Consider the following 11,590-nt stretch of genomic DNA (forward strand, 5'->3'; position numbering starts at 1 on the left):
ATTCGTTTTGGCAGTTCTTCTCACGGATTTTTTCCTAGTAAGTTTTATGAGTATTTTTTTTTTTTTTTTTTCTAAAACAACACTTTACTTATACAAACACAAGAGAGGGTTAGGGTCTCACAGGTTCGGAAAATTCATCTCAATTTGTTTCATTTGCCAATGTCTACTCGCATCTCTGAAAAAAAAAAAAATTTTAAATCTTGAATTCTTCAGATAGTTCCCGAGAACAGCCGCATATTATCACAGCTGAAAACATAAGGAACTACACCATTCATGATGTTGTGATGCCTTTGCCTGGATATGACATCATGTATCCCAAAAATGAAGGTAAGTCACAAAGATAACAAGGAAGTGTTTCTGAATTTTTGAGATCCTCATCTCAAAAAATTGATAGTACAAATTATTTCGATTATTCAGACTACTGCTCGCATGTGTTATTTTCGCAACGGTTCATTCATGTAACCTCTGAGCTTCTTCAGATATATCTTGCTAAACTCTGAGAATCTTTCTGTTGAATTTGCAGTTTGTTTGTCCTACCCCCCCCCCCGAGTTTGCTTTGAAGACCTTAGAGCAAAAAGGATATTTTGCTTGAAATAAATGTAATAATTTTTAAACAGGGATGAAATGCACATAATGTTTCATGAAACATTTGTTTTAGAAGTGTTTGATTAATTTTTTTTGCTCTTCATTCAGATTTTCCTTAGATTGATTAAATCTGGGATCACAAGGGGCAGTTATCTTTTAAGTCCATAGAATAACTTTCCCTCAAACTCCTCAACATTCATGGCAATATCAACTAGAACAAATAAATTAAGGACATTGCAAAAGCTGCTGCAAAGGAGATGGGTTTCTGCTATCGTGCAAGATTACTCACACCTGAGCGTATCCTGTACCTCTGTAAAGCCACCATTCCCTCGTGCATGGAGCATTGTTGCCACATTTTGGCTGGTGCATCTACCGCTAGTGTCTCTCTCTTGGATAGTGCCCAAAAAAGAGTCTCCAATCTAATAGGTCCTGCACCGTCAACTAAGTTCCAACCCCTGTCCCATCACCACAATGTTGCATCCCTATGCTAGTTTTACAAGTATTTTAATGGAATTTGCTCTGATGAACTCGTTGCACTTGTGTCCCCTTGACATGCATACTCCAAACAAACCTGTTTAGTCACAAAAACCACACCCCTTTGTTACAGAGGTCCCTAAATGCCAGAAAATCTTCTACTCTAATAGTTTTTCCCTTGGACAACTAGGCTTTGGAATTCCCTTCTTGTGATCTGCCTCCCTGACTGTACTGACATACAGAAGTTTAAATGTATTGTAAACCAATATCTTGCTCATTTCCCCTAAACATGGTCCCAAATAGTAGTCCCTTACGTCCAAGTGGTGATGTGCCTTGTTTGGGGTGAAAGTGATTTAAACAAAACAAAAAAAAAACTATATATATATTTTTTTTTTCTACTCTTTATCCATATTTTATGATATTTTCCTTATTCTGACAGCCACAAACAATGGATAATGTCACAATAACAAATGTAGTAGTTTACAAATTTGTTCTCGACTTTTGTTAACTTTATTTCTGATTAACTTCTTTTTCATTTCAGCTTATTCTTGGTACCGTGAAATGTTGGAGAATGATGGCTTAAATATTGATAAGCTGAGACATTCTAACAAGTATGTATTGTTTAGTATTGTTTTGTATTGTTTAGTTTTTTTTTTTTTTTTTTTTTTTTACACGGTGGTCACCACTTTTCAAGGCCTGGAAGCCACTCAGGGATAAGGGTTATTGCAAGTACAGTACGTTAGTGTGGAGATTTGATGAAGTGTTTACTTAAGGGGGCGGTTCATTAGGAATTTGTTTACGTTGGACTTGAAGACATCCAAGTTGTAGTCAGGTGGGAAGCAGGCAGACGGAACAGAGTTCCACAGGCGTGCAGTTCTAAGAAAGAAGCTTTGTTCATGTAATCCACGTTTTGATTTAGGCACAGATAAAGAGTGGGGAAAATTTTTCACAGTGGATTCAGCTAGACGGGTGTTTTTCGTGAAAGATTGGCGAGGGGAGACCAGAGATTGGAGTTCAGACGAGCACCTGCCATGGAAATAACGATAAAACAAGGATAGGCTCGCAACGTCTCTTCTGTGGGAAAGAGGTTGCAGGGAAGAGAAAAGGCATCCCCCCCCACTAAGCCACGAAGTCTATTTTGTACTCTGTCAAGGCAGGATAGGCTGTTTTTAGCAGCTCCTGCCCAGATATGGCAGCAGTATTCCATCCTTGGACGTACTTGGCTTTTATATAGATAGAGAATTGCATCAGTAGTGAGATATCTTCTGGAGCGGTAGAAGGATCCCACCATCTTTCCAGCGACCTTAGCAACAGACTTGATGTACGTGTTCCATTTCAGATCAGGAGTAAAGGACAAACCCAGAAGCTTGTCAAAACACGGGGCTTCTCCTAGACGAGAGCCATCCATTTCAATTGATGCCAGATGGGGATCAGAGCGTTGATGATGTAAGGATAGGAGTTTGGTTTTAGATGCATTAAAGGTAACCAGCCACGTCTTCCCCCACTGAACCACGCGCTCTAGATCAGAGGAGAGAGAATCAAAGAGAACTTTGTCATTTACAGCCTTTGATGTGTTGCTGTAGATGGTCATGTCATCAGCATAGATGTCAACGAATGGTTTAAGTATGTGTTTAGGGAGGTCATTGATGTAGATCAGAGAGTTGGGCCCAGGATTGACCCTTGAGGGACTCCAGCATTAATACTGCAGGCCTCTGATTTTTGTCCATCGACCACTACTCTTATGAGCCTATCGGAGAGAAATGATTTAATGATTGAGAAAACATTTCCAATTATACCATAGCTGGAAATCTTGTGAAGTAGGCCCTTATGCCATACCTTGTCGAAGGCCTTTGATATGTCAAGAGCAATTACCCTAGAAAGGAAGCCTTTGTTAAGAGATTCACTGTGAGATATAACCGTTAGCACATCTGCGGTAGATCTTTCAGAATGGAAACCATATTGTGTGTCACTAAGAAGATTGTTTCTGCTGAGGTGGTTTACTATTTCTCTATTTATTATGGATTCCAGCAACTTGCTCATAACACACAGGAGACTTATTGGTCTGTACTGAGAGGGAGATGACTTATCACCTGAATTCTTAAATACAGGGCATGCTGATGAGGTCTTCCAGGGTGTTGGAAAGCACTTTTCCTTAAGGCAATGCTTAAACAGTTTCGTAAGTATGGGAGCAAGTTCCGGTTGAAGCTTTTTTAACACTATAATTGGGATGGCCTCAGGGCCAGTTGCTTTACTGGAATCAAGGTTGTTTTTGTATTGTTTTGTATTGTTTTTGTGCTTGTGCAATTATTGAACTGTGATATTTTTATAGTATTTTCAAGTTACATTAAAGGTTTACGATATATATCTTTTTAATTAATTTGTTAGGTGAAAGTACAGAATAATTACAAAACACCCTCCTCTCCCCATATTAAGAATGGCTTTCTAAATAATGTTATTATTTTAGCACGGTTCAATAAGTGCTCCAGTACCATCTGTTTTTATTTGTATCTAAAATTATTTAAAGACAGTTTTAGGAGGTGGGCTGTGGGAACCCCTAATAATTTAATTAATCGTCGAACACAAAAGCATGGAACAAATAACAAAACCCTACATTGCGATTGACTTTTCAAAGTGGCGACTAGAAATAATGAAACGCTTATCTTTTGCCGATTGTATTTCTTTCACTGACAATTTTCCAAAGTTCATTACCGAGTGAAAAATATCTTTTAAACTTTTTTTTTTTTTTTTAATGAATAAAGTTAAATTATTTAAACAATAAAAGTTTAATAGAACAATATACTTTTTTTTTTTTTTTTTTTTTTTAACGAAGGCTGTTTAAAAAAAAAACATCTGAAAAATTAAAATGCTTATACCTTCAAGTATCATCAACGTAAAATTTGTTGTATATTTAGAATTGCACTTATTAAAAAAATACAGGGTAAAACTGTATTATGTACATAATCGTAACAGAACGAAGGTGTCATATTCCAAAAATCACATGGGTTTGGCTAGTAACTTTTCTATTTGGCTAGTAAACGAAAATATTTAGTTCATTTATTAGGTGAAATTTATTTGTTTTAGTTTCAATGGTCAACTAAAGATACATTTGTCCAGAGAGCCCGTTAGCAAAACAATGAAAGAATTTATTTTAGCAGCAGAAAGTTGAAAGTTGCACTGTGGCCAGGTTGAGAAAGAAGGAATAGAAGGTTCTTTTGGGTCTGCGAATCAGGAAGCCACTCTTTGTATAGTCTCAGGTCGGCAGCAGTTATTTTCGATGAAAATCATCGATGCCGGAATGTCGAGTGGATAGGGATGAGAGAGAAAGGAAGTTTCTCTGCTGGCCAGCTGTGTTTTCCAAATGGGAATAAAGATGTTCCTTCCTTAGGTAACAGATGAATCAATTCCCCCTACCAGCTGATTGGTCAGTGTGTGACCAAATCACTCAGTGAGAGGGGGGGGTGCGTTAATTGATAAGAGAAAATAGATTATTTGTGACATTTTTTTTCTTGATTAGAACTCTGTTATTAATAACTACAGATCGAAACATTGTCATGCCAATGTAGCAAAGCTTGTACAAATTTTTACAAATAAATGTTATAAAATTATTTGAAGTTCCTGCTCTTTGAAAGAGTTTATTGCTTTATTATGTAAAAGTAAATAAAGGATTCTGTTATAAATTCCATCCAGTTTAACAGAAACATTCCAAAATTCAACATGATACGCCTAAAGAAGGTCAGAGGTTACATCGACCGAAACATTGTGAAAATGACACTCGAGATGAGAACAGTAGTCCAAAAAATCCAAATAATATGAATAGCCAATCCTCATCTTAAAAATTCAGAAATGTATTATTCATTGTGTGTTAAAATATTTTTGATTTGTAATGAGGGTATGACCCCAATGAGTTGGACAATCTTATTTATTACTACGCGTTAGGACAATCAACCAATGAGAAGCCTCCGACCTCATAAAAATATTGAATTTTTGATGCAAGTCAGTTCACTATCAGTCTCCATCTTGACATGACTGAACCACTGCTGATCGTAACTGCATTGATTCTTCGCCGACCTAATACTGCCATCCTTGTTCTTAAGAATTACTGAACACTTGAGATTGTGACTGCATTGATTCTTTGCCAATTTGATTTACTACTGCCATCTTTGTTCAATATAATGGCTCAACACTTAACATTGTGTTTTCTTCGTAATAAAAAAAAAAGAAAATTATTTTAATTGAATTATCTTCCTAATATAAATAGTATATTATTTGTTTGCACAAAAAAAAGAAAAATTTTAAATCATGAAACTTTCATTTGAACCTTCCAGCGTTTTACACAAACTGCCTGGAAAATTCTGACGATATTAGATGGCCACCCTTTATCATTGTTCTGAAAAACGAATTTATGAGTGAGATTTTCTCCATCAAATATTTTATTTGTAATAAAGTAAAAATAATTCTTTTTCTGTTCTTCCTCCAGAGATTATTCCCTCCCTGGTGCTTACCGAAAGGTCATCATAAAACCATCAGATGTGTCTTGGCAGCTGTACAACTACGATGATCCAACCATTTCATTGATATTAAGTGACTACGAAACCCTCAATGGGGGGAAAGAGGTACAAAGCTTTGATGGTTAGTTTACAGTTTTATTTATTTATTTTTCTCTAATTTCTTATTTTCTTTCTTGATATTTTTTGTTGCTTTTTTTTGTTTCTATTTTCTTTTCTCATTTCTATTTTGTTTCTTTTGCTTCATGTTTCTTTTGCTTCATGTTTCTTTTGCTTCATGTTTCTTTTGCTTCATGTTTCTTTTTTTTCATGTTTCTTTTTTTTTTCATGTTTCTTTTTTTTTCATGTTTCTTTTTTTTCATGTTTCTTTTTTTTTTCATGTTTCTTTTTTTTTTCATGTTTCTTTTTTTTCATGTTTCTTTTTTTCATGTTTCTTTTTTTTTCATGTTTCTTTTTTTTAATTACGTTTTTTTATTCTTGTTTCTTTTTTTATTACGTTTTTCTTGCTTTTATCTTATTTCTTGTTTTTTTTTAGTTTCTCGCTTGTTTCTTTTCCGTTTCTTGTTTCGTTTTTTCGCGTATTTCTGTCATTTCCTTTGTTCTTATGTTTGTTTCTTTTGTTTTCCTTTTCATGTTTCTTTTTTGTTTCTTTTTTTTCTCATTGCATTTATCTTTTCAGTTTCATATTTCTTGATTTATCTTTGCTTTTTATTCTTTCACTGCTAATTCTACATCTACAAAAATTTAACTTTCTCCGATAATCTCATGACTTGCGTGCTTCCCATTTCTGCTTTCACTGTTCACAAGCTTGCATATTTTGCATTTCAACTTACCAACATATTTCTGTACACATTATTCAGCCATCCAAACAAAGATTTTACTCATTCTAAACCAGCCTTGAGGCATAATTACTATTTCCTAATAATTTCACTGTTTTTTTTTTTTTGTTTTTTTTTCTTTACATGGAGGTCACCACTTATCAAGGCCCGGAAGCCACTTGGGGATGCAGGTTATTGCGTGTACAGTAATCAATGGGATAGTACTGTAGTAATCATTAGTATTGAAGATTTGATAAAGTGTCTTACTTAAGGGGAAGTTCATCAGGAATTTGTTTATGCTGGACTTGAAGACATCCAGGTTGTAGTCAGGTGGGAAACAGGCAGACGGAAAAGAGTTCCACAGGCGTGCACTTCTAAGAAAGAAGCTTTGTTCATGGAATCTACATTTTGATTTAGGCATAGCTAAAGATTGGGGAAAATTAATGACAGTGGCTTCAGCTAGACGGGTGTTTATTGTGAAAGATTGGCGAGGCGGGACCAGAAATTGGAGCTCAGATGAGCACTTGCCATGGAAATAACGATAAAATAAAGACAGGCTCGCAACGTCTGTTCTGTGGGAGAGAGGTTGCAGGGAAGAGAAAAGGGCATCCCCCACCCACTAAGCCACAAAGTCTATTTTGTACTCTGTCAAGGAAGGATAGGCTGTTTTTAGCAGCTCCTACCCAGATGTGGCGGCAGTACTCCATCCTTGGACGTACTTGGCTTTTATACAGATAGAGAATTGCATCAGTAGTGAGATATCTTCTGGAGTGGTAGAAGGATCTCACCATTTTCCCAGCAACCTTAGCAACAGACTTGATGTGTGTGTTCTATTTCAGATCAGGAGTAAAGGTCAAACTCAGAAGCTTGTCAAAACATGGAGCCTCCCCTAGATGAGAGCCATCCATTTCAATTTAGTGTTATGTGACCAGTAGTTTAAGAGTTTATTGCTTAAATATTTACACACACACACACACATACTGCTTTTGTCGCTACAACCAGAAAAAAAAAAAGTATATATATATATATTTTGTTTTCACAAGTGACAGCACAGTCAAAATTTGTCCACGCAATTCCAAACACTACCGCTGAATCAACATGCAGCGTCACAAACAATAAGTTAAATCGACACATGTTCCTAAGCAGCACTGAACAATCTCACCGAATCGACACGCATCACTACGAAATGCAATAACGTGAAACACATTCTCAAAGCAGTGTATTTCAAACGCTGAATCACTTATCAGCTTGGTTTTGACAGTCATTGGGCGAAACTAAATCGTCACTTTGGGGTAAGATGGGTACAGTTCATTAGTAGACTTGATTTGTAATCGAAAGGTCCCGGGTTCGCTTTTCATCACAGGTAGACCCAACTCGTGTGCTTGCTCGGCACAGTTTTATTTATATAGATTATGGAGGATATGTACAAGGAAAATATTATAGTTTGCTTGAAGCATTGTGTATATAGTGTATAACATTATGTTGATAAATAAATATATTATTATTTAATGTGTCGAAACATCTGTTTTTTATTATTTCTCTTGCGTTGTTTATTTTTTATACTTTTTCAAAAGTTCTCTCCCCTTCGGCACTCATCAATGTCATAAACGATGAAAGAGAAGAAAATCGCAGCGCCCACAGCATTGGTGTGGCATTGGTGAAAGGGATGAACATGGTTTCAAGGTATAAGTGGGGCGATCACAGCTAGTATGACAAAACATACTCCAGATGCCCATGCACAGCCATCATTAATTGCTGGCAAAAGTGCATTGAGAATAGTGATGTCTATGTAAAAAAAAAAATTAATTTCTGGAACACAAAAGATCGCTTGTTTTAATGGTACGACTCCCGTCTTCATAGCTCTTCAACTTTTTTTAATTAAAAACAAAAAAAATGAGGCTTTACTTTTTGAATGATCTTGGTAGATAATGCCTCCTGCTTTTCATTCCACCCAAATGGATCAGAGGGGACTGCAAATTGCATTGTCATGACTGAGCTTCTAAGCATTAATGATCTGAAAGTTTCATCTCTTTGGTGCAGATATTGACGGTATGAGACTCCAAGAAAGCAACCCCTGTCATGAAGGTGCATCAGAAGCCAAGATGTGTCATTGAATTTCTGGTAAAAGTGCATTGAGAATGGTGACTGTAGAAAAACAACTCTCTTCCTGATCTATATCAATAATCTTTCAAATCACATCCTTACATCATTCATAAACATTCATGCTGACAAGACTACCATCTATGGCAGCACACCAAAGACCGTAAATGACCAAGTTCTCTGATTCTCTCTCCTCTGATCTTGAGCACGTGGTAGAATGGGGAAAGAGGTGGCTGGTTACTTTTAATGCATCTAAAACCAAGCTTCTATCTTTACATCATCAACGCTCTGATCCCCCATCTGGCATCAATTGAAATGAATGGTTCTCATCTTGGGGAGGTTCCATGTTTTGACAAGTTTCTGAGTTTGACCTTTACTCCTGATCTGAAATGGAACACGTACATCAAATCCATTGCCAAGGTTGCTCGGGAAAATGTTAGGATTCTTCTATCGATCCAGTAGTTATCTCACTGCTGATGCAATTCTCTGCCTATATAAAAGCCAAGTACGTCCAAGAATGGAGTACTGTTGCCACATCTGGGCAGGAGCTGCTAGAAAGATCTTATCCTGCCTTGATAGAGTTCAACATAGACTTGTTAGCCTAATAGAGGATGCCCTTTTCTCTTCCCTGCAACCTATTTCTTACGGAAGAGATGTTGCAAGCCTGTCTCTGTTTTATCATTAGTCTCATGGCAAGTGCTCATCTGATCTCCAATCTATGGTCCTCCCTCGCCAAACTTTCACGAGAAACACTCGTCTAGCTGAAACCACTATCAATAATTTCCCCCACTCTTTATCTGGGCTTGAACCTAAATGTAGACTCCATGAACAAAGCTTCTTTCTTAGAACTGCACACCTGTGGAACTCTCTTCTGTTTGTCTGCTTTCCAGCTGACTACAATACGGTCGTCTTCACGTCCAACGTAAACAAGTTCTTGATGAGCCATTCCCGTTAAGAAATCCAATTTACCAAATTTCCATTACTAACAATTACTACAATATTATCCCATTGACTACTGTACACTCTTTAACCCTTGTCCTCGAGTGGCCTTTTGGCCTTGATAAGTGGTGACTCCTACATTCAACAAAAAAAAGAAAAGAAAAAAATTCTGGAGCACAAAAGGTTGCTCGTTTTAATGGTACTGCTCCCGTCCTCATAGCTCTTCACATTTTATAGTAAAAAATAAAAAAAAAAGAATCATATTTTACTTTTGAAATCACGCCTGTAGTAGTCTGATCTCATTAAGAAATTCCTATCTAAAAATTCTGAAACATAACTTTTTTTCTTTTCTCGTATTTCAGACGGAAAGATGAAAGCGATCCGATTGTGCATTACGCTTCCGCCTTCCTGTTATGCAACAATGGCCATCCGAGAAATTCTCAAGACAGACACTTCTTCTTGTTATCAATCACAACTTGTGGAAGATTCCGCAGACTCTAAAACTGACCAATAATTTTTTTGTTGCTGAAAGAATAAAAAAAAAAAAAAGAAAACTCATTTCATTTTTTTTTTTTTAACATCTCTTCGTCTAATGTATATTTTTATCTGATAAAATGTTTGTTTTTTTTTTATCCTTGTTTATATTCTTTTCTGCTTAACTTTTGTATTCAATTTTCACTCCAAACAAGGCACAGTGCCATTTTGAAGCAGGGGGCTACTATCAGGGATATAATAAGTTGCAGATATATTATGAGATGAGTACCTATTTACAATGTCTCCCCACGGGACAGAGTTAGACACCAGGGTCGTTTTTTAGTGTGGAGAAAAGGTACAAAAATAAAAATTGTCTCAGTCGAAAAGGATTTCTCCTCCACTGAAAGAGAACAAGAAATGGAAGTGCCGCATCTGAAGAACAGATACTACACTTTGATCTCGGCCAAAAGGCCAAGTAGCATTATGAGATGAGTAGCAAGATGTTTGTTCACATTACACTTGAACTTCTGCATGTCAGTACAGTTGGGAAAGCAGAATCCCGCAAGGGAGTTCCAACGTCTAGCAGTTCTTGGGAAGAAACTATTGGAGTAGAAGGCTTTCTTACACCTAGGGATCTCTGTGTAGGGGTGGGATTTTTAAATTAGATTCGTGAAATGTTTGTATCTCTGTATGTGTGTACCTACATATCTTCTAATTATTACTATAATTATTTTTTTAATACCTACAGACACTGGTGTTCCATCTTTTAAGAAATCATCAGTGCAGAAAGCTATGACTACAGCCGGTCGGGAGGTTCGAACCCAGCCACAAAGTCATCTCTGACTCCATTAGCAAGGAACAAACCACACGGCCAATGTTAACCGCAAGAAATACAGTTGAAATTGACATTTATATACATGTCTAGACGGCTACATCTTATATATATGATGATGGACCTTCCCATTGTTACGGTTTCCTTCAGTCTAGGAGTATCGGAAAACCGCAAACATAATCAAATAAAAAATAAAAGAGTAAAAAAAGATATTTTGAGAAGTAAAACAAATTTTTATTAACAAAGAAAGAAAAGCAAAATTAAAAATAGTAAAAAAAAAAATGAATTTCGATAAGGTGTTAAGGGAGATAACTCTGTCTTCTGGTTATTTCCCTTTTGATAGATGAAAAGGTTTTTAAGTAATTTTTGTTTTTTGATCTTTTGTAGAAATTTTATTTTCCACCTTCTGTCTTTCCTTCTCTCTCCCTCCCCTTCTTTACCCCCCTCCCCCTTTCTTGGTGTATCTTGTGCTGCTACTGCTTGTTATATCACATGTTGAACGCGTACCTTTCGATTGATAAAAGGAGATGTGTGCGCCATTTTGTTGGAAGTTTTGAACACGAGAAAAAGAAGTCGGCTTGCTATCCCGCGTCAAGAAAAAAGACGTTAAAAATCGCAAGTTTAAACAAAAGAAACCAGTGGTTTGGTTTCTTTTTCTTCAATCGGGATTCGTCAAGGAAAACGACACAGAATTAGTCAGAAAAGACTGTTTAAAAAATCAGTTGTAAACGAATTTACAACGACCTCTTCACCAAGGAAGAAAGAACTATTTTAAGGCCTAGAATTGGTCTTGTAAAAAAAAAATACTAACTCCAGTGAAGCGTTAGAATTCACACCAAAAGGAACCAAGAAATCTTCTATAG

General features: G+C 36.4%; 1 protein-coding gene and 1 pseudogene across 1 annotated transcript in view; one reads left to right on the top strand and one right to left on the bottom strand.

Annotated features, from left to right (window-relative positions):
- Positions 1–10,053, top strand: part of LOC145249715 (pseudouridylate synthase 7 homolog) — a 61,365-nt gene extending 51,312 nt beyond the window's left edge. The window contains exons 15-18 of the mRNA XM_080111593.1: positions 214–327; positions 1,601–1,670; positions 5,537–5,688; positions 9,784–10,053. Coding sequence (XP_079967719.1) covers positions 214–327; positions 1,601–1,670; positions 5,537–5,688; positions 9,784–9,935 — 488 coding nt within the window. The 3' untranslated portion in view covers positions 9,936–10,053. The remainder of the gene's footprint in view (positions 1–213; positions 328–1,600; positions 1,671–5,536; positions 5,689–9,783) is intronic.
- A 108-nt stretch (positions 10,054–10,161) lies between these two features.
- Positions 10,162–10,378, bottom strand: LOC145249886 (U2 spliceosomal RNA; annotated as a pseudogene).
- Between the last annotated feature and the right edge of the window lie 1,212 nt (positions 10,379–11,590).

This window comes from Euprymna scolopes, chromosome 28, assembly GCF_053919585.1.
Source record: "Euprymna scolopes isolate OS-2025 chromosome 28, ASM5391958v1, whole genome shotgun sequence".
Classification (NCBI taxonomy): Eukaryota; Metazoa; Mollusca; class Cephalopoda; order Sepiida; family Sepiolidae; genus Euprymna; species Euprymna scolopes.